Below are 24,142 nucleotides of genomic sequence, written 5' to 3'. Positions count from 1 at the left end.
TTCATATGAAAACCAAAATGACGAACAATAACTTCTACTGCTTGGGATGAGAACATCTATAGCAATTTTATTTTGTGGACAGAGGCTTGACTTTGAGCTGCAAAGCCAAAATCTTACTTAAAACCTCATTGTTCCTTCTAACAAAGTATGAAGCAATGGCTTTGTCACCTGATAGCTCAGCTGTTGAAGTGTTCTGATGCAGACAAGCATCAGGCACTCAAACATGGAATCATATATCACCTACTCGGCATAGCTGATACTATTTGCATCTACCCTACAATCTGATATTCAAAAACACTGTCCTTATGAAAATGTTTTGGGGTTTCTCCCTCCTCCCACTTACTGTTTGTATTTTAGGAGAAGGTCATGCTAACCACATTCACCAACTGTTTTAGAGCAAGTAGCATGAACCAGCAGCATTGTTTATTGTTAAAACCTAAAGGTCATTCTACTGTGTTTAGAAACCTTGACAGTGATAGCAGAATGCTGATCAAAATAATCTACTGGGTGCTACTCCCAGTACATAATGTAAAGGGCAAGATACTATATCAACATAGTAAGAATATTTCAACCATAATGCTGGCAACCCCCATCACTTCCATACAGAATTCTGAACTGCATTTTACAGAAAGTTGCTTCCACACTGCCTGCTCTCCGCAGTTACAGTCCTAATGTTTCTGGAGTAAACCTAAACATACACTTGAACAGTAACAACAGCTCTCCAATTTCTTCAGCCCCTTTAGAATAAATAAATGCTTTTCTATTGTAGCCATGGATATGCACTTGTTAAGCAGTGATGTACCACATGCAATTAAATGGAGGAAAAAGGCCTTTAACATTTTTACATTTCAGTGCTAACCCACAGTGACAGGTACAGTGGAGTGTTTGAGTTTTTCCTGACCCCAAATCTCTTCTATGCCACCACCATGTGCCACAGAGCTGACAGGAACAGCTGAATGTAAAGGTTGAATTTCTGAACTGCTGAAGTTCACGGGCTAGGTATTACAGTCAGCTAACACCAATTACACTGATTTCCTGTATGAACTCTTTTGAGATTTTCAGACAATGGCCAGAAGTTACTTATTTTTTCAGTTAAACAGTGACTGCCTAAACTGCTGGAAAGCAATGGTTCATGAGAAGAGTTTCAAACCACACTAAGGAACATGAGAAGGACAAAGTGGCCAAATCTATCCTGTAGGTCAGTAAATGTAAAAGGCATCAGTCAGTGTTTAAACTATGGTATAATGAGTGATTTGGGACCAAATCATTGGGTCTGAAAAATAACTGGTGTACAATGACAAACAAATTAATTTTAAAAGATACGCTTTAGAATTTTTCCATTAATTATTATAAACTATATACTAAAATTGTACATGAGGCTTAAACTCCTCCAGCTGTGTCTGCCTTTCCTTAAACCTTAAGTTAAAATTGCTTGTCTGTTCTCAGACCAGTCATGAACATTGCCATCAAAAACGGAAAAACTACAAAGTTGAATTATTTTGAAAATGGTGTGAGATTGGTGCATAGTCTCAATTTCCTTTATCTTTGCCTGAAACAGGAATGCAGATGAGCATGAATGTAAGAATATTCTAACAGACTATTAAAGAAATAAATCTGATCAGAATATTGCTCATGAAATTGGCAAATAACTTGATTACCCCAGAGCCAAACTCCTAACGGTGACTACATGTCAGTAATCAAATTACAGTCAACCACATAAGTAAATGAAAAGACCAGTTAACCAGCATCACATTCTAAGCATTATGCTGAATTATTACATCACTGTACATCTGAACATGAGTGTTGTCAGCTGCATCACCCACAAATGATCCAACTCTTGGAGCGTAACACTTCCTTGGCAGGAAGCTTTGATGACTCTACTAAAAATGTTTAGCTATAAAATTCAGACCTTTGTGCTCTAGACCAGGTGATTATGGCTGCACTGAGGTACAGGAGCCAAACTAGCTAAAGCTGCTGGAGCCCCTGCACAGCACTGTGTCAGGCCCAGCCACCTCAGACTGACCAACTGCAAGATGCACTGAACACACAAAGTATTCTGCAAACAGAAACCTTCTTGTCTCCAGGAAAAGGCTAAGCAGAACACTTTTTGAAAGCCACATCTGTTCCTGATGTTTTACAACCACCTGACAATAGGTACTATTTAATCCAGGAAACTGGAAGACACTTCTGGAAAACATGGTGTGCTAAGAGATAGTCTACTCAACAAAAATGTCATACCTAGCTGGGAGAGATCCAGTTTTGTCCAGTGCATCCCTGTTGGGCAGCTGGAGGAAAGTGTTCTGATAAATATCTGCCCAAGACTATCCAAGCCCCAAATGGCATCCTGGCAGGCAGAGTAGTGCACCATCTCAGCCTCTGGTGGCAGCTGCACCGTAGAAGGACGAGAATGAGGATTCTGATCACTGACACAAAACAGATCCTTGTTGCTTTGGCACAGCCACAAAAAGCTTCCTATGGAAAGGATACTTCTGTTATTAAAAGAATTCCTAATTCACTCGGAAAAAGCTTATACATCTACTTTTTCTGAAAAAAAAACCTATTAGTACATTTGAAGGCAAAAACTAAAGCTTCTTGGCTATGTTCATAGGGTAATGCTTTGAAGTACAAACACACATCCTAAGCCCTTATTTAGGCACTTAAATACTTCATTTCTCAAATAAAGGAAGTAGCAAGTGATCTCACTTGAAGAAAATGTTTCATTTGAAGGAACTAATAGAGAGAAGACCCATATAACAGTGCACTATCACCTCTCTTTATTCTTTTGCTCTTTATCTTTGATAATAGCCTTTGAAAAGCAGCATTCTTTTTCAGCTCTAAACCACATTTTTGCCACTAAAGCCAGTGTACTTAGATAATGCAATTGCTTAACTATTGTAACCAGCAGTTCAATTCCCTGACAGGGTCTCACTTCTATCAATAATGGGCAATTTTCTGCAGTAACTGCACTGACTTGAGAAGCACTTGGTTATACAGGCATTTCAGCAAAGCATGCTCTGAAACTTCCAATTACAAATTCTGGCAATTCATGCTTTGGCAGTTTAGGAAGCTGCTGCTCCTGAGGACCACCCATTTCTCTGTTGGATGCTGCACCACACCAAAGGTGAGAGTGAATAATATATTATTTAAATCCCCAGTAGTTTTACACACGTTTCCACCCTACTTCAACTACTTTAGATCCCAGCAAACAGAAAAGATAACCAAAATCTGAAGTAATTTAAGATATTTAATTACTTCCACCATCAATTCCACTCTGTTTAAAAATCAGATACTATATGCCTCCACTGTTGATTTACCAACCTTCTTTAGATGAAGCTGGGGAAGCCAACACAAAAATCCATTTCGTAGCAGAAGCAGTACCACGAGGCACAATATTATTCCAATACGTGCCTTGAAAGAAAGAACGAGTGGCATTAATAGGAAGCTTAGTTTTCTGTTAAAATTTGTCCTTTAAATTTTAAAAGAAATTTTATTGTAATAAATTATTAAATATATTTTAGACAAGATTGTCTATGAAAATCTTTCAAGAAACTGTTGGGGGGAGGGGGACACCTCCTGATACCTATTATAAACACACAGAGAAAACTGGGAATGCAGAAGAGAATAAAGAAAAATATTAATGTTCTTCAGTAGGGGACCAATTTGGTAATGAGGTTAAACAATATCCTAGATGCATTGTTAGTGTTTACCTAAACAAAGAAATGTACTAAATCAGAATTCTATTTTGAGAACTGTAGCAAGAAAAAAAAAGCAATCCCTCTATTAGCACTGTAAAACCATAACATTAGTGTCTTGCAGTCACATTGATCATGAGCCAGACTCCACTGTGGAATATAAAATAGGTTCAGCAGCTTATGATTGCCTTCTCAACCCAGAGAAGAGACATATGTAGGTGTTAAAAGCAGTAACCTATGCACAGTTCACTGGTTGACAATGACTTTTCCATGAAAAATATTTCCCTTTAAATGAGAAAATATTTAAGACCAAATGCTAATGAATTTAATTTTTAAACAAGTTAAAGGTGCCCTGACTTGCCATGGGTAATTTCTGTGGTGACAGAGCTGTAGTTAGTTATTTCCTTCTATATAATATTCTTAACTTTAAAAAACTAAGATGCAAAAGCACACTAACCTATTAAGTTTCCCTTTGCTACATGGAATTCGTTTTTGCCTGAGGAGATCCAGACTCCACTGCCATTAACTCCAAGGAGGCTGGGCTGACACTGAAGCTGCTGAGACCAAAATGCCATTCGAAGCTTGTCAGCCACCTTCTCCACAGGTGCCTGAGCTGCTGTTGCCACCGTGTGAGTTGCCTGGATTATAGTCTGGAACAGGCTGCACTGGTCAAACACTACATAATCAGTGATGCTTACCTGGGGGAAAAAGAAAAAAGCGCTCTTGATAATTAGTTAAGCTGCGGAGTGAACTGCACAATCTTCCACCAGAAGCTTTTTTAGAAATATTCAGAAAGTAGGAAGGGAAAAATAAAAATGGTACATTTTGAGTAACTGTCTTGCTAATAAGCCACAATCAGTATTAAATGCCAGCTTACAACTCTTTCCTATCCAGCAATCCATTTAGAAATCTGCATTTTAAGATAGTCCTTTGGTATAGGATGTCTCCCTCTAAAAACATGCTGAACTCTGCAAACTAAGAGGTGAATTTTCAATATCCCAAAGGAAGAGAGAAACTTGCACAGTGTAGCAATTCAAACCATATGACAAAAACTTGAATGCAAGACTCCTTTGCAACTGCCTCATGGACACTTTAATTCACAGTGCAGGAGTCTAAATAAGTAATTGCCCAAGTTCTGTCATGGACAACTAGGTTGGCAACACTGTGGGATACTCCCAGAAAGGAACAAAATGCCTAAGAGCACAAAAAGAGCAGCAATAATGTAATAGTTCACCAATAATCTCAAAGCCAAGCAACTCGTGATGCCCATGTGCAAAAAGGGATTATACATGCACATTGACCGAAATTCTTGTAGCTAAGGTAGACAAGCAAATTTCCTGTAAGACTATTTTTGAACTCTCTTCTTCCCCATCCCTATCTCTGGAGAAAACAAGGAAAGCTGGAGAAACCAGAGTCAGGAATTCCAAATCATTACCAGGTAGTACTAGCAGTAACTGAGCTGGTTTCACCCACATGAACTGCGGCTGAAGCAAGCAGCTCCACATGGCCCAAAGAAATCTCAATTGAATGGAAAAATGCGAAACACATTCTTATACGTGGTTACTTATTATTTATTCTCTCTAGCTAAGGAAAAGGATGGTCACTGGAAGACAAGAGAAGGGGCTAAGTTCAGCAGTCAGACTTGATGCTCTGCCTCAACAGCATGTCCTGTGACCAGGCAAAGCATTTCTTGTGCTCTTGAAAGCTTCTGCAATGCTGCTCTGTATGATCATGGGATGGTTTTTCTCCCCTCCTTATAGCAGACACAAAAAGGGGATTTCAGCCATAGCCACAGAGAAGTTTTAATATACTGAATAAAGTGTACTACAAAATACAAAGCAATTAAATGATTTTTTTTTTCTTAGAATCTTGTGGGAACACAACACAAATAATCAATCCAAGGTAAAAGACTAAACTGAAAGCAAAATCAAAAAATGCCTACTTGCCACCAATGGTTATCATCTCCTTGTGGTTTCTTTGAAACTATACCAGTCCTGAACCAGAGATTGCCATGGATATCCAAAGCCCATAACGTCTGCTGATCGCCGAGGGTTATGCACACTGGTTCCAAAGCTTGCATTTCACTGGAAATGCAAATAAATAAAAATGTTAAAAACCTTAATTTGAATTTATGTTAAGGCTCTCTTAAGGAAGCTATTACAATGCTAATAGTTTAGCAGTGTTGAAACTCAGTGGGGCCAAGCTAAAAAACACATCTGACTTTTAAATTTTCAGTTATTCAGTACTTTATATTTTATTTAAGCAAAAAACATTCAATAACTGCAACAAAAACCATGAGTCCTTTAAATATCACTTAAGATTTGAAACTTGGACACATAACAATAAAACTAAACAAGCCCTATTTTGTTCAGTAAATAAGCAATCAAGGGCTGCGTTTTTTAAGTTTTTGATAAAACAGCTTCATAAATGTATCTCCTCAACTTCCTTGACCTACTCTGAGAACAATACCTGCAGTTCAGGGACCACAAATAGAAAACTCAACTATTTGACAGAGATAAATGCTGAATTTAGGACTATAAGCTGCCTGCATAAGTAAACGATTTTCAAGCTCAGAAAGTCAACAGCGTCAGGTGATCGTATCAGACACCGTAAAGGTAGCAAACAATGCTAGTTCTTTCAGATAACCTTTCTTGACAATTTAAGAACAAATAATGACTGCCTTCTGCAATTTTAACACAAAGCCCAAGAACATGAAATGTACCTAAGGTGTAGGTCAAGCAGGTATTTTCATTAAACAAACTCATTAAAGTACAAGCAAATTTGTACAAAGATACAGTAGTTTCTCAGACTACAAGAGCCAAATACCAGACTGGGAGGTAGTACAAGTTAAGGTTTCACAATAGGATATTCAGTAGATAAAATCACCTGATGACAAGAACTTGAATTTCTTCCTATACTTGTGCCAGGCTGATGTCACAAGAGACACTAAATTCTACATTCTCAAAGCCAGCAGTAGAGACTCAGCACTTTTAACTTGATCGCAAAGGAACTACTGTGAACACAGGATCAACTACAAAGCTAAATACCAACTACACAAAATGTTTATAAAAATCTGTGGAAGGGGAGTACAGAAGCATTATCCAGCTGCATGGATGACCAAGAAAATGAGTATACGTTTAATCTCAGAAAAAAAACCAAGCCCTCTCAAAAAACTGGAGAGCTCCTTAAAACCATTATGGTACAGATTAAAGAAGCAAATTTAATAAAAAAGTCATGTTGACAGAAATTATAAAGAGCCTTTAAAATTTTTCTCACTCTTTAAACCTGCTTCTGTTTATGACAATTCCTTTCATTACATAGCAGTCATGGATGAATGGACTGCTGCCTGGCAGGAAGGAAGGAAGTACAGAGAGACAGACAGCTAAAACAGATATATATATACACACAGAGTGGTACATAAACACACGAGTTCAGGTAATACTTCTTCAAACATCGAGGCGCTCCAGCACAATTATTTGTGTCCTCTGGCTGTGCCCAGAATGTCCCACTGGAGTTACTACCTGACAATATCACTCTTCCACTGCTCTCCTTCAGGACAAAAGCTGCGCACTCCCTCCCGGTACAGCAGCGCCCGCTGCTCGCTCAGAGCCCACACCACATTATTTCTGGATGTGACCTGTGACAGTGGATAAGGGCAGTCAACCTTTACTGCTCGGGCACAAGGACGATCCACACTCAGGCCTAAAAATCAGAAAATGAGGATTGCTTTACAAACTTTGGCTTTTTGCAACAAAAAGGAAAGAGATAAAATAACTCAACAAAAGAAAACGCAGAAGGGAATCTCCTTGACATGCTAGCATTTGTCATTTGATCACAATTTCCTTGAGTGACTGTCCTTTCTATAAACCATTAATAATTTCCTCCAATATAGCTGACCTTATATTTTGAAAAATAAGACACTGTACATCCTTCAACATCCTGCACAGTGCATGCCCAGTCCTGTCATTTCTGTTCCTTTCCTCCCTCTAGTGTCAGCACCAGGAATCTCCATTTATAAAACCCATTAGAGCTGACAGAAGCATCAAAGAAAAAACCAGTAACGGAAGAACATTTGCCCAAAACATGCCAGGGAGAGAAACAGCCTGATCAGAATAGTGACAGAGAGCAATTACAAAAGAGAGCATGCCACAGTGGGTATTACTGAAAGGAGCAGAGAGGTTCTGGCAGATTTACAGCCAGTTGGCACACATTTCTACATCAAATCTAAAGGAACATGTCTTCTTTACAATTAGGCTGAAACTTGATTTACACATATGAAACTGCACGTGAAACCTCTCAGAAGACACAGCTTTTGTTTCATCTCCTCATGCTGCCAAAACCAGTATAACAGACTCACATGTATGATATACTCTAAACTAAAAAGAACACTCATTTCTAAACCTCTGAGCACACACTTCTGTTATAAATGTTACACAAGACAGTGAAGGGAATTAAAAGATCCTGGAGAAACAATTTCTACTGGCTGCCTCTAATTAGGAAGACACATATACTAGGAATTTATTTTTTGCATCCAAGTACAAATTTGGATGCCTAAGAACAGCAGAATGTAAGCTGATGTAATCGAACCAATCTCTCAAAGGGAAGAAAAATATTGATTCAAACCTCCACAGAACCCTGTATGATTAACATCCAAAATTTACTTTCCATCACCACTACCCATGCCTGTTGGCAAAATGCATGTGACCATGGGTAGGCCACTTGATTTCTCTGGGACTACTACATTTCACTGAAAGAAATAATTTTAACAGAGCATCTTTGACACACTGATGTATATTTAAAACAGTTTTCTTAATCACAAAGAATTTCTTCATTGTGCTACAGTAACTAAACCTGAAAGAGGAATTACAAGAGAGCCAAAGTTAAATGAAAGGTAAATAAGAATTTTGATAGCCACTCAGACACGCTGTCCTGTTTCTGTATGTCTTATGTAGTTTCCCCTTAACCCAGTCCTCCTCCTCATTCACCAGTAATTCCTTCATCATGTTACTGGTAATTTTTCCTCAGCTCTCTGTGTAAGCTCCACATGCCTGAGAGTCCTTGATACTTTTCTCCCTTAACTCTAAAACTAGTACTGCCATCCTTCATCCTAGCTCCTTGCATTTAGCCTGAATATTGTTTGCGTAACACCTTCCAAATACATCCTCTTCTATTCACTGAACAACTTAAAAAAAACTAAGGCCATGACTTCAAAGTTGCCACTACGCTACCCCTTTTTCCAGTTTGTGCCTCATTCACATCCACTAAGAAGGCAGCTGCAGATTCCTGTTCCACAGCCTATTCCATTCCCCCATGGTTTGGCTTTCTCTATCACATAAAACACACACCATTTGTCCATACTTCCAAAGCATTCAAGATCTGTCTCAGAATACTTTCTGTTATTACCAAGTGGTAACTCTTACCTTCTAGAGAGCTGTGCTTTTCAAAACACAAAGCTTCTACTTTTCCTTATTCTGCCCACTTAAGGCCGAGTTCAGCACACCATACCATTTCCAAAGCAAGGATAGTGTTTTGGTATTTTCTACAATCCCTTTCCATTTATCTCCATCCATCTCCTATCTTCCCCATGCCATAAACTCTTTGTACTTTATGTACTCCACCGGGCACACACAAACAAGTGGCCACAAACCAGCTTTTCAACTCCTAGTAACACAAGCTCTCACAACTGTTTGCAAGTGTTTCTCAATATAAAAAGGTTTCCTTATGTCCTGGCTGTGGATAAAAGTTTATAGCAAACCGCCATCATTCTACAGACTTGAAATCTAATAATCTCAGCCCACAAAAATTCAAAGCACCTGCAATTAATTCAGGTACCTGTTTGCAGATACAGATCTCCATTTGTTCTGATAATCCAGGCGGTGTCATCACTCAGAGCTACAAATACAGCCTGGGGTAAAGCCTCATACCAGTGCCGTTTTCCTTTTATAGTTACTTTTCCACAAGCAAAAGCTTTGTTAGTCTTCTGTTCAATCTTCCAGAGAAGAGCCCCTGTATGAGAAGTAAAGAAAGAACATAATAGCACTCAGCAATTACTGCAACAGTCACAGGCGGTATGTCCCAGCTACACCTAAACTAATGGGAGGGGAAAAGCAAACCAGTAGCATTAAACAAAAATGCAAGTTTAAAAAGCCCTTTGAAGTTTGTTTTTTTAAAAAGAAAGACCAGAACAGTAACTGAGTTCTAATAACGATTGCTTAGGAAAAGGAAAACAAATGGAACTCAAAAATTAACTTCTGGTTTGTGCCAGAACAGTACATTGTTATTTCCTCTGAATAATTCCACAAAGTTGTATTTAATTCCATTTTGACATGTTGTGGTTAACAGGCTCCTGCATTAATACATTAATGGTAAACTGTGGATGCTAGAAACTTCCACAGATTCAGTGTAAAGCTGGGTGAATTCCTGGAACTGAAGGATAAGAAATGCAGAGGAACAACCTTTTGCCCAGGCAATCTGAGCCACCAACTGCAGCCTGAAACCACCAAGGGCAAACATCACACATGCCCACGCCTTTTATTTTTCTGCAGGGACTTGCTGCTGGACCACTCTTGAGGGTAAGATACTGAACTGGATGAACCCACACTCTCAACTACAAGTACACTCAAATTGTTTTGGATACAGCAAAGCTCAGCCACAGATCAAATCCCTACAAAAAGAAGGGAAAATTGACATGTGCCTTTAGAAATTACAGGGAAGAAAAGTAGAGGCAAGGCAGGAGACAAAGAAATTAAAATGGTTGAGAAACTTTGTATTTTCACTCCAGTCCTGGTACAATGTGGAAGGCCAAAAGTCATGCAAGTTTATAACCAAAACCTGATTATTTTTAATCAAACATAATCCTCATTCACAACCATCCAGAACAAATGCATATGCAAATGTAATAAAACTTCAAAGCTTTTTCTCCAGTATTTAAAAATAAATTAAATTAACCAACCCATGTATACACAAAGCCAATTCTACGTTTACAAGAAAAAGAACTTTAAAACTGAATCACAGAGTGGTTTGGGTGGGAAGGGATCTTAAAGATCATCTAGTTCCACCTCCTCTGCCAGGGCAGGGACACCTCCCACTTGACCAGATAGCTGAAGGGCACATCCAGCCTGGCCTTGAACACTTCCAGAGATGGGGCATCCACAATTTCTCTGGGCAACCTCTTCTTGTGCCTCACCACCCTCACAGCCAAGAACTTCTATAGCTCTGTAATAAAAACCAAGGTTTTGTATAGACAAGGAGCTCTTCTCTGCCTACCACTAAACAGCTACTTCTGAAGTTAACTTTAATCAGGCAAATGCATCTTGAAAACCTCCTAAAATGCAATGTGAACCTGTTAGAAAGACAGCCACTTAAACTAGAACATGGGATGCAGAAGTAGTGAAGATGCAGTCATATAACTGTGACTATTTAAAAAAAAAAACCAAACAAAAAGAAAACCAAATCAGCACACTACTTTTACATGAAACAAGCCCTAAATAGCCAAGTTTCTGGAAGCAACTGATTTGAAAAAAAAAAAAAACCAAAAACAAAAAACCCAAACAATAAATTGCTGATGTGGAAATCACATATGCACCCAACTATATCTGCAATCTCATAAAAATCCCAAGTTTCACCTAATTAAATAATAACTGAATTTAAAAAAAAAACCAAAAAAACAAAAAAACACCAAAAAACAACCAACCAAAAAAAAACCAAAAACAAAGGAAATGCCCAAGTCCATCCAAGACTTATTTAGGTTTACAAAGTGACAGTGCAGCAGAAGCCAACCTACCTGAGGGGGAAACTGCCACTTGCTGGACTCCATCCTCAAACTTCTGCCAGCGCAGCCCGGCCGCAGGAAGCGCACTGCAGTACAGGCTGCCTCGGTAGTCTAGGCACCAAATGTATTTTTCTGAGACAACCAGACTCAGGATGCCATATCCAGGGCCAGAGTATCCCATCCAGCTCTCTGCAAACTAAAAACTGCAGAGTCAGAACAATGTCAGGTGTCTTCAAACTGCATAAGAAAATGGGTATATAAGAGCAGCAGCTCCCATGTTTTGATTGTTAAAAGGTTAAACTTAAGTTCTTTAATCAATTAATTAATTTGCTTCCGAAGATAAAACTACATCCGTCATTCTCTAAGGCTGTACGTGCACAATGAGACTGCTAGAACAACAGAGTTAGCAAAAAAGTAAACCCCTCCACCCCATCATCCACCTCCAAAGAGGGAATACATAAAAACGTACAGTCTGCCTTTAGTCCAGGAAATTATTCATTGTCTAGGAAGTGACTGGCAAAGGGAACAAGACAGCTGAAGGGCAGAGATGGTTGAATATCCAACTCTGACTCTCCGGATGGTAGAGGAGCCATATCTTGCAGAAATCTGGTTTACAGCCTACTCTCAAATTTTGATTGCTTGCATGAGGTGAATTCAAGCACTGCATACATTACCAGGGGAGTCTTCTGAACATGACAGAGTAAAATATCATAACCTGAAACTAAAACATTCTGCACTTTGGGCTGCAGACGTTAGTAGATAATTATCTATTAACATCATCAACTTATATCCTTTATGGATGAATATTTGGTTGATATCAATACAAGGCTGTTACAGATCTAAATGAAACAAAATCCCCACCCTACAAGAGAACTGCATTTCCTTCTTAAGACTTCTGCTAAAAGTCCCAGTGATTCTGGCAATGTTGCACATTTTACAATTAACTTTAGTACTTCTTTTTAATAGATTCTGTGAGCATTACCCACAAAATAACGATGGAGGAAAAACAGATAAAAGAAAAAGGAAACTGTCAACATTTTAAGCACTACTAACTTCTTCTGGCTAGGGGACAAAGACTAATCCTTGTTCTAAGTATGTACAGGTAAAATAATCCCAAAGCAGAAGCCAGCCATGTGAGATAATTAGCATTAATTCTCCATGAAGTCAGCTGAATTTGGGAACAGCATCATGCACAATTTGGACTACTGGAGACACAAACAAGCAGCAGCCTTTGAGCGTGACTGGATTTTACTGTTCACTTTTTACTGGATGGGTTTCTAACAGCATTTTTGTTGAGCTGGGAATAATACAGCCAGAAAAGCTTCTTTGCATTACAAGCACACATCACCCATTCTGAAGTCAGATACATCACATTTTTTAAGAGTTAAAACAGGTACTGTTGTTTGGCTTTATACTTTACTTGTGTATTGAATCAAGTGAAAAAAAAAAACAACCTGCTCTCCTAAAGATGTAAAGGACAGTAATTGCAGGAATGTTTCTTTTGTAAAGCTGTTTCCTTTTAAGGTTAAAGGTACTTTAATTAAACTGAAAATAAATACCTGATCAGATTTTAACAGCACCATTTCATCTAGGCTTATCTTGGTTTCATCCTGTGCACCAGGCACAGCACCAACTTCAGGCATGCTGGTCTCTGAGGATGAATATGGTAATCCATGTCCATAAATATCCTCTTCGTCACTTGAGGCAGATTTTTCAGTCTTACTTTCATGAGAGTATGCTACCCTTTCAGCAGAGCCAGTACTACATTTAGCTTTGACTGCACTTCCAAAATTCCACCCAGAAATGGAACAGTTATCTGAATGAACGTTGTCTGAGATGTCAGACTGGAGTGCAGAAGGGTCTGACAGAGCACTGTGGATTAGAGACAGCTGCTGCTGGTCTTCCCCACCAGTTTCATCACTTTCCTTTGGTGCCAGAGATGTCTGGACACCAAGTACACTGCCACATTCCAAAAACATCTGGTCTGTAAGGTCTGGATCTCCAAAAGATTTTTCAGAATCCTGCAGCTTCATTTTATCCAAGTCTTCATCTATTTTACACAATATAGGAAAATCCTGTTCCCCCTCCTCCTGGCTCAGCTTTCCAGGACAGCATTCATTGCTTGCAGAAATCACACCACCATTACATTCATCACCAACACTGTTTGTCAAGTCTTCTGTGAGCAACAGAGGAGATGCAGATGTCAAAGTATCTATAACAGCTGAAGTACCCATGCCACTGTCACTGTTTGGAAGTTTCTGTAAATCCACCACATCTCCATTTTCTTCATTTATTAGTACATTTGTTGACTCAGGAGACTGTAGGACACTGAAAGTTTCTGAACCGTTATCTTCTTGCAAGATTGTATGGGACTCCATACTGAACATACTTTCCTGATCTGGAGATCCAGTACTCAAATGATCAATGCTGCCACTCATTATGCTGGAAGTCATGGAAAAGGAGTCTGCATTCAAGGAATGTGGACTGTCACCAGAAAGCTGACGCTCATAAATTGGTGTGCCTTCCAGAGAGCTGTGGTTTCTCCTTGTCCCACTTTCTGTTACCACACACACACACAGGAAAAAAAAAGGAGAAAAGTAATATTAATAAAATCTATTAAATCCCAGCACCAAGTAAGAAATTAAAATATTTCTAGGACTGGAGGAAGAACAAAGCTAAACCTTTATTTTAACAATACTGATTTATTCTCAACTTTAACATTAAATGTTAACATATAAAGCCAAAAAAAGTCCTAAAACATTAAACAAAATTATGGACTACTCACACTACTTCATCAAACTAAAGAGGATAGCTAAGAAAGACACTGCCTAATATTCGGAATAGGATGAATATATATTACAAAATTCCAACATAAAACTGGATACACAGTCCACTGATTTCTTCCATTAACAAATACATTAGAAGTCAAAGCATGTTTACATAAGGCAAAACAAAAGAAATGAAGTTCAAACAGATCTAAAAAGACTTCATCAATTTTTCACTTTTAAAGGAGATTTCCAACTTAAACAGAAATGGCCCACCACAATTCCTCAACCATTTCAGAAGCACAACACAGTACACATGAAGCCTGCCAAACACAGACTCATGTAACATGCTCTAACAACAAGCAGTGCCAAGGAAAGTTCTGCTCGACCTACCCTGTTTCTTCTTTTTTCTCTTTTTCACCTTAATTGGCTTTACAATGAGCTCTTGATCAAAATCTTCAGAGCTGATGGTGCTGAATCGTTGTGAAGAAAGCTGACCTTCCCTCTGAGCTTCTGGAACTTGGTCTGCACACATCATAAAGCTTGAGCCACTGTCCAGAGAGTTCACAGAGCTGCTCCTGCTTCGTGATTCACTTACTACAGAGCAGCCCCTTTTCCTGGTTTCATTATTGAAGTCTCCCACTCTATCAAAACTTTTCTCTGATAGCGTTGGAGTTTCCAGATCATCTTTCACAGAAGAATTATCATTTTTATCACCAGTAACAGAAGGGGAAATAACCATTTTTTTTTCTGTTTCCACTGAAGGGCTGGATGACACAGATGAAACGACTGATGATGGAGTCAGCAATTTAGGACTTGTATCTGTTAAAGGATTTGACAATTTTGAATTCACATCTGAAATTGTCCAAAAGAAAAATAAAAGTATAAATAGTAGTTCAAGTGTAAATACTAGCATCAAGTGAGTAGGGGCATAATTTTGAAGAGTATTGAAAGAAAAGAACATCTATGCAAAAAAAAAATTCTAAGCTAAAAACATTTAAAAATAAATACCTGCACGTGTGCATACACACACTATAAATTCCTGTAAATTAAACTATATGAAACACTTCCTCCAAACCCTCTATCAAGCTTCTATTAGCAAAATTCTGAATTTAAGTTTATGTAAAAAGAACAGTACAGGTCTGCAACTTGGAAAATCCAGTTGTATCACACACTGAAGTGCTATCCTATATCTTTAACTTCTTCATTCAAACATTCAGTAGCTTGAAAAAAAATCAAGAAAAATGACCAGAAAAATCACTGTAGTGGTTAGAAGAAAATACACTTCTATAGGCTCCTTTCAAACTATACTTGAAAACTGAGGTTAAATTCATAAACAGTCTCTAGAAGTTTGTGAGTTAAGAACTGCCTAAATGACTAAAGCTACTGCCAATATGCAATGACAAGAAAGTTAAGTTCTCCAGCATGCAATGAGACTTCATAGCATATTTATTAGCATTTTGCTAATACAAAGCTAAGATGGAATATTTAAATGCATTAGTAGTCCCTTTTCTTTAAAGGGTTCTAGTAACATAAATATGGCAACGACTATGAAACGGTCAAATTATTTTAGGAATTTTAGGAAGCATTCTTTGGATTTATTTGCCAGTTATTTCTTTTTGATTGCTAGGAAGGCTGAGATTTCCCCTGGAATGTGGCTGGTGACAGGTGGCAGGGAACCAACACATTCAGCTATTGAGACTGATCCTAAAGAAATAACCATGATCAGGAATCCAGACTGCTTTAGCATCATGGTTGAGAATGAGCTCTCAAATGCACAGATTAGAGATGCCTCGTTAGGTTAATGCTGATGAACTCTCAAAAAAGGCAAGCATATTCATTTTCTTAATGCCCCTGTTCTCACTACAGCCAAAAGAGAAGCTCAGATAATCAGATAAACCAGATCTCTAAATAAAACCTATCACAACAGATGAGTAAGTCTACAGGACCTGTCAGGTTTTTGCAGTAATCTGAAGGGTTTTGTCTGAAGTTTGGTTTGTTTCAGTTTTGTTGGTTTTGGTTGTTTTTTGTTTAATTAACAATGTACAACAGACACCATGTTCCATGAGATGCACACTAATTTATACATACTAAAATTGCTAATTTCTACATACTGAGCTTACTAATCTATACAAACCTATCGATGACAGTCCTTCAGGTCTATTTGAAATTCTTATTATGTCTCTATCTCCCTTTAAGAGAAAAATCTCATTGTTGGTACAGGACACAGACACAATATCACCATATCCTTCCAAGCCACCAATCAAAGCCTGTAAAGAGTCAACAGAGAGAGAAAAAAACCTGGCATTAGATTAACAGTGTTTGCACAACACTGTATTCTTAACAAGAACATTTGTTGGATTTTAATCAACATAAACAGTTACAGGCTAAGGATTTTTATCAAAAAAAGAAGAAAATAGAAAAAAGAAACAGGCAAGAACCCTTTAATCATGATGCAGCTCCATTTGTATACTAATTTAAATTCCACAGATCTATTCTTTGTCCAACTAAAGGCAACTAAACATAACAACTTAAGCGATATACAATTTGGTGGCAGAAGAGTGTCACAATACAAATGTTTAACACAATTTATAAAAAAATATACTTGTATAGCTTGTACCCACGTTCATATGTGTTTTTAGGGCAACAAAATGGTTAACACTTCACTGTGTACCAAATAAAAGGTAATAAGTCTTTTTTTCAGACACCAACAGTAGTAGAAGGGAAAGAATATATAGTTCCAGGCATATTTTATAGGCTTAAAATATCTTTTTGCATTAATTCCTAGACAGTAGGTTTCACTAAGCATCAGAATTAATTGTGATGTCAACACCTCAACTGAAAGTTTTAAATACATGAAATTTTCATAAACAACATATTGAGCTAGTTGGTGAGTATATCATTGCAATGACAACTTGAGAAGGGAAACAAACATTCTATTTTCTGGTTTTGAACAGGGATTTAAATTACAGCCATAGAATGCATAACCAAAACATGGCATAGCATGAACAAAAACACGGAAGAAACAAAATATGCAGCCACAAGATTTATCTACCTGGTTCACAGTGTCTAGTAAATAGATGCTGTATTCGTTCCAGGTCAGCACCCATCCTTCTTGGAAAAAGCATGAGACAAGCCCAAGGTGTTTCTCTGGAGAGCTGTAACTTCCTCTTTCAGGTGGTTCCAAACGAGGATACAGTTCAAACGTTTTTATTCCTCCAGCAAATACATCTTTCAATATGAATGTGGCCTGAACAGTCCCATGAACATCAGACTTCCACAGACGAAGCCCAGGTCTGGCAGCAAATAGTGTCAAGTCACTCTGTTTACACAGGCCAGGTATAAAACATGCTCCAAATTTGCCAGTGCTAAAATGCAAAAGAATTTATTTTAAAAGCTATACACTCAACATAGAAACAACTTAAAAAGTAATGGCACAAATTCACAACCACAAATTATCGAAAGTCTTTGATTAAAATATTCAGTCAAATGTCTTAACCAGAAATTTCATTACAGTTACAAGAGCAGTAATGCCAAATAACAAGTTTCCCCTCAGCTTTGGATGTCAGATACTACATCAATTAAGCAAGTTAAATGACTCCTCCTAATAAGGTTCATGGCCTTAATGCCACTCTGTCCATCCTCAAAAAGATCCACCTATGCACTCTTTCGTCTCTCAGAATTAATAAAAAGCAAGCAAAACACACAAACTAATGCTAAGAAACCAACAGCCTTTACTCGCAAGAAGAACAGAACAGACCTCAGCTGTTAAACCCTTCATTTCTCATACACACAAATACCATTACTATCATCCAAGAAAACCCTTCACATGTAAGACAGACCTTGGTATGCCTCTTACTATTCACATCCCTGAAAGATACTTCCTAAACCCTATTTCAAGGGTAAATGTCATCTCCTTAGAGACAGAGTCAATCATGCTGCTCTATGACTGGGTTCCCTCTTCCTTACTCGAAAGGGATTGTATAAGAGAAGATGTCAAAGCCACACAAGAGATTCCTAGACTTCAACTCAGATTTAAGTGGTTACTATAGTTCTTCCTATTAACTCACTTCACGGTATAAGAAAAACAGGGATGATGACTTGCTTTTTGCACCCAATATTACACCACCCATTAAGAGACTTGATTACAATGCTTGCTCACTCCAAGTCACAGTAAACAAAGGGGGAATGCAGAGGAAGTTAGGTAGTGTTTTCAGTTTAAACAGTGAGAAAATATCTTCAATATTTTTGCTTAATAGTGCCTTGAAAATATGATTGTGATATACTTGCAACCACATACTTTCTAAATAGGTATAATTGTCATTTCATGTTCGATCACAGCTAGCTTGTAACTAGCTTTTTATGAGCAGACTGCTGTGCTGTATTAATTTCAGTGCCTAGATCACTCTGTCTGTAATTCACTTTGAAATGCAAGAATTAATAGATGAGGCTGCATCAGGGTTTTATGAGGGTTACTTTTTTCTGGGCTGTGTTCCAACTTGGTTGACGGACTTCTCTTCTGTGTAAAAAAGCAGAGTCCGCTGTAAAGTAGAGACAAGCAGCACCTTCTGGTTGTAATCCAACTGGACAATCGAAGATGGCTCTTCCAATACAAGGCTGGAGTTGCAAATACCCTTTCAAAGACACACAACATTCACAAGAGTCAAACCCTCCTAAAAATACAAGGTAGTAACTAACACTTCAAAGAAATTTATAATTCCAAGAGAAAAACCAAAACAAACAAAATGCTTTTGAATTCCCGCTGCGTGAAATTCACTTAATGAATACGGACTTAATTTATGTAGGCAAGAGGGGAGCTAGATTGTGTGTGACACATTATCAAATGTAGTTTCTCTTGAAATAATAGCTAATACATTTCTCTTGAAATCAAGAGAAACTTTAGGAACTTTGGGACACATTTTCTTCCTTATTCCCTACTGCCAACTCATACATTGCTGAGACAAATCACTGCTTTGGTGATTCTGTCAAACCAAATCGAGGGACAGTCATAGATAAATCAGGACAGACGTTATTTAAACTTTTCTCCCATTTAGAAATTCAAGTCAACATTAATTGTATTGACATCTCAGGTCTGTATTAACTAATACTTGAGATGAACTAAGATGTGAGAAAAATTCCATTTACTGGTAATATGCTAATCAGCCAGCAGCACTCAAATGGTATACACTCTAGACTGAGATACTGAACAATTCTGAGAGAAATATTTCACCAATAGAGCCACATCAGTCAAAAACACCCCTTCCAAACAAAAGACAAAGTATTGTCTGAAAGCCGAAAAAAGATTTGATAGTTATTTCGTTAAAAATAACAAGGATCACTACTTCTTTTAAAATGCATTAGTATCAAAACCAGGTAAGGCAGTAGTGAAGGATATTGCTGGGTGTGCACATACTGGGCCAAGTTTACACATATCAATAAAGCCATCCAACCAAACACATAACGCTGAGCAATTATGTAACTGCTAAATATTTAAACACACAAGCATCCTTTCAGAAAGTACAAATGTGAATTAAGGGCCCTACAACAACTGCTCACCTGGTCTAAGTCTAGTGCAGAGTAGACAATTTTTCCTTTGTCATCTCCAGAGAATAACTTCATTCCATTGGGACTCCAAGCTAAAGCCGTAATGCTACTTTTGTGGATGCCAGCAACATCAAATCTGCGAAGCTGTGAAAAATAACAAAGCAATAGAAGAATGAGATGAAGAGAAAATGGATGCACAAAGCCTATTCTGTGACTCCTAACTGGTTTAACTGGAGATCAAGTACAAAAGTGCAGGTCCTTCTTAAGTTTCCTTAGCACAAAAACCTCATAAAAATCCTAACCTCCCTCCACCAAAGAAATCAGCCAATTATTACATGACAAATCTCTCAGAAATGTATTTGATTAAATACAACTTCTGTAATGTAAAGCACGCTTTAATATTATTGTTTTATAAGCTCAACATACAAAGCCTAAAATATATTCACGGTTATTTCATCAGGCAAGACTGGCTGGATTTCACTCTTAAAAAGAATCACAGTAACACTCTACTAGAACTGGCCATACCAGACCTCACAGAGACTTAGGCAAATGAAAATATTTACCTGTTTGTTCCTTCCAGGTAATGAAGACACAAGCTGGAAAACTGCAACCCGACCTGAGGCTGTACCAACAGCAACCAGATCATCAAAACAACTCAATAGCTTTACAAAAGTTATAGATTCACACCTCCCCTGTTGAAACAAACCATGAAAAGAACCCACAAGTTAATATTGACACACCAACAGAAAGCTCAATTCTGACCAACTCAGCTCCATGAGAAGAGACAACAGTAAAAGTTTGCATTTACCTCAAAATTATATTTTTTCATCTGGTTTAAATGTCTGCAGTAGAGATAAAGCATCCCAATGCTGCTCCCCACAGCAATGTAGTCTCCATTGGTATCAAGTGCTGTGAGGTAAACCACAATAGAGCGAAAGCCTTTCTGGATCTTTGTAGGAATGGCATTGAGGAGATAATACAAGGGACAAAATTCCTTAAATATAACCGGCGAAGCCACAGATGCCATAGCAAGGATTTGCATCAGCAATTTTAAGGCTGAAATAAACACATCTACATGACCACATAGGGAAATCTGAAAGAAAAAGCAAAAGACATGTGGAGAGAGTAAAAGGTTAACAGATAGCCACAATTTAGCAAAAAAGAAGAAAAAATTTTTTTCATGAAGAAAAATCAAGTTCAATTCTTGTAGTGAATGTAACCTATTATTAGAAGAAAATTTTTCTTATCAAAAAGTGTATTCCTTAAGTTCAACTAACATATAAGGATGTATGGTAACCACTAAGTATGAGATAACCATTTTTTCTTGCATCTGTAAACTTGTCAAAGTTGAGTTGAAATGCAGTGTTGCTTTTCATCTGCCTAGTGGAAAAAAACCATAAGGATTCTGACACTGAACAATCCATGTGATGTATTTCCTCATCTTTCTGCAGCCTCTACCCTCAATCCAACCAGTGCCCAGGAGCATGGGATATTCACTCTGGCAGTGCTGTAAGACCAAAGCAACAGACTAGCATTTGTGCTCCATTCCTTAATGCCCCACAGCCCAAAAAAATCACAGCTGAGAAACAGTTCAGCTAGAGCTACATCTGCTATACATTCATATAACAAACAAAAAATTAATATAGCGTGGGAAGAAAGGGAAGAGTAAAAACTTAAGAACTCCTATTTTGACAGACACAGGAAAGTCCATGTAGCAACTGAATTTAGAAAGATAAGAAGCAAACAGGGAAAAAGGACCATATGTCCAGACTTCCTTTTATGGGTAAGAAAATAATTTCATGCTTTTGAGCAATACTGTAAATATACTTAGGGGACAATATCTAAGAATAACTGAAACAAAGAGTCTGTTTGCCTTCTCCAAGAAAAACAACATAGTCAGAACTCATCACAGTAATAACATACTGTCACCTTCAAAAAAAGCTGATCATGAGGAACGTAAAAATATTAAAAAAAATTAATTAAACCCAGCAATTTTTCTCATCACTACAGTCTTGACAAGAACATTTTTCAGCAGTAGCTGCTGCTTCTCCTCATGGGTGACTTTGAAACATGGAAAAGAAAAGCAGCTTTCACTTCTCAAATTTTATTTCGCCATGAGCAAGTCAAATTAACAGAATGGTATAGAGTCTTGAAGTTTTCCAAAACAAGAATTTTGGATATCTGTAGACAGGAAAGTTTTTCATGGTTGTTTAAGATCTTTTTTTTTTTTTTTTTTTTTTTGAGCTTCAGCAGAGCTAGAACTTCCTTAGAGAAATAAAAGACAGAAATCTGCCAATTGAAGTTAGAAATGCTTCTAAATGCTCACAATTATTCTGTTTAGTACTCACACTGCAATTTGTGATATGTCCTATTGTACCTAGTTTTTAATTCTCCAAGGATAGAAAACGTTTCTTGTTTGGCAGCTTCATACATTAATTGCAGTGTGTATCAACTAAATCAGAAAAAAACCCACAAAAATGCTGCTCTAGTTTAATATCTCTCTTACTGGGAAATGCTCTGGTGCCTCAGTTTTCCAACTATTTCAGTTATTGTGCAAGAGCATTCAGCACATACACTTTGGGTCCTGCAATGCTTGCTGTCAATATCAACTTCCACTTCCACAGTCCAAAGGGATTGTTTCCATGACACTGCCCACGCAATGCACATTTTGTCATAAACAAAAACACAGGAATAAATACTGGTTATTTGGCTTATATTTTACCTGCTAAAAAAACTGCCAATATCTACACTAGCACCAGTTGTTAGATGTTTCTAATTGTGGTAAATGTTACTGCTTGCTAGAGTTAATGAATCAGTTCCACTCTCCTCCAGTGTTTACAACCTTTTATGATGTATTTAATGAAATATCATAAAGACCAACTGATACACGTGTCCAAACTATTTCTGAATGAACAGCTCCTTTTTAGAGATGTTTACTAAGTTAACTTAAATAATCTCAGCGCATCATGACACTTCCACAATATTTTCACAAACCATCCATTTCCTTTCCTATATTTCAAGTCTCCTACCCTTTTCCTCAGCATTTTTTACTACTTTCTATCTAAAGTCAACTAAATATAAAAAGAATCCATTGCTAAAGCCTCATTTGCTGTTCTAAATGTGCTGTTTTGCCACTTTAGAAATTTTACTAGTTAATGATCTTTTTTGCTTTTCTCTAATAAAACATAATCCAGTCTTTGTCTTGAGTCACATTCACCAATCTTCCTCAGTCTAACCTCAACTTCTACCACTATCCAACTATTGCCTCATGAATTTCACATATTTTGGTTTTTTAGTTTGCTTTGTGATTCTTGCAATTTACATCTGTCAGCATTCAAAGCTGCTCTTGTAACTGGAATCATCTCACACTCCTCAGTTGCTAGAGGACCTTCCAAATCCTCAGAATTCATCCCCTTTCTTCGTTTCCATCACTTATTCTTCCAGCTCCACTAAACCATTAAAAATAGAGTAACTGATTACCAGCCATGGAAATGTGCAAATTTGTATTATCCAGAAAAACTTTTCCTCTTTCCTCTACAATAACCCTATCTGCTACCTGATGCATATTTTGGAAGTTTACATTTATTTTTAAAAAAAGAAAAAAAGGAAAGTTTGATAAGGTTTTTTCTTCCCACCCACAAAAAAACCATGGGAGGAATTATTTCTTGTCACCTAATAAGTTAAATTTTAAACCTCTGCTGTTAGGTAAGGATTTTCACTCTTTGTAAAATTTATATACAACCTCTGATGGCAAAAAAGTAATATTTTATTCTCTATAACCCATTCACCCTGTACAATAAAAAGGAAACATTTATATGAACTATAATTTCTTGACATTGTACACAAATAAATTTCATCTTGAGTGGTTTACAGACTAACAAAATATTTCTACTGCTTGTGTAAAAACAGGTAAGTGAAAACTGAAAACCATACTGTTATTAAAAATACTCCTAATTAAGTAATTTTATCTACACTAACCAAATGTATAAGGGACTAGAAGGTCTCCCATATGGCCTGTATATTCAAAACATCTGCACAAATGCCATAATTCTCTCCTTTTAAGCCTAAAGTCTTTAATATCCCTCTAATGACAGTTGTGTATCACATGTAGTCCGTAACAGCTTTAGGATTAATTGTTATCTTTTTCCTACCTCATTAATCAAAGGCAAACAGTGGATATAATCTATTTGCTCAGGCAGATTTTGGAACTGGATGCATGTGTTCAGTCTAAGTCAGCCACAGTTATTCTGAGGTACATAACAGTCACACAGGGCAAATCAGCTTGTGCTAAGCAGCTGTCCTGCAGTAGAGATAAAGTGGAGAAAAATACCACATCAAAAACAATCACCAGAGTCCTTCCTTCTCAACTC

General features: G+C 37.5%; 1 protein-coding gene across 8 annotated transcripts in view; it reads right to left on the bottom strand.

The window, feature by feature from the left end:
• TECPR2 (tectonin beta-propeller repeat containing 2) overlaps positions 1-24,142 on the bottom strand; it is a 42,472-nt gene that overhangs the window by 16,690 nt on the left and 1,640 nt on the right. For 4 of the 8 annotated variants that reach the window (XR_009933314.1, XR_009933313.1, XR_009933312.1 and 1 more), the window contains exons 2-16: positions 20,581-20,865; positions 20,336-20,464; positions 19,785-19,916; positions 18,705-18,862; positions 17,284-17,596; positions 16,366-16,498; positions 14,622-15,083; positions 13,023-14,020; positions 11,476-11,659; positions 9,525-9,698; positions 7,214-7,394; positions 5,635-5,776; positions 4,150-4,390; positions 3,319-3,408; positions 2,239-2,472 (exon numbers count right to left, since the gene is read on the bottom strand). Coding sequence is in view for 4 of the 8 variants with exons in the window: in XM_062495634.1 (XP_062351618.1) it covers positions 2,239-2,472; positions 3,319-3,408; positions 4,150-4,390; positions 5,635-5,776; positions 7,214-7,394; positions 9,525-9,698; positions 11,476-11,659; positions 13,023-14,020; positions 14,622-15,083; positions 16,366-16,498; positions 17,284-17,596; positions 18,705-18,862; positions 19,785-19,916; positions 20,336-20,464; positions 20,581-20,814 (3,805 nt within the window). In the remaining 4 variants the exon portion in view is untranslated. Of the gene's footprint in view, positions 1-2,238; positions 2,473-3,318; positions 3,409-4,149; positions 4,391-5,634; positions 5,777-7,213; positions 7,395-9,524; positions 9,699-11,475; positions 11,660-13,022; positions 14,021-14,621; positions 15,084-16,365; positions 16,499-17,283; positions 17,597-18,704; positions 18,863-19,784; positions 19,917-20,335; positions 20,465-20,580; positions 20,866-23,923; positions 23,986-24,142 lie in introns of those variants that run through there. The other 4 variants (XM_062495634.1, XM_062495631.1, XM_062495633.1 and 1 more) reach the window with 4 other exon arrangements.

This window comes from Cinclus cinclus, chromosome 6 (genome assembly GCF_963662255.1).
Source record: "Cinclus cinclus chromosome 6, bCinCin1.1, whole genome shotgun sequence".
In the NCBI taxonomy this organism is placed as follows: domain Eukaryota; kingdom Metazoa; phylum Chordata; class Aves; order Passeriformes; family Cinclidae; genus Cinclus; species Cinclus cinclus.
The sequence above is the reverse complement of the archived record's forward strand: the minus strand, read 5'-3'. Positions and strand labels throughout refer to the sequence as shown.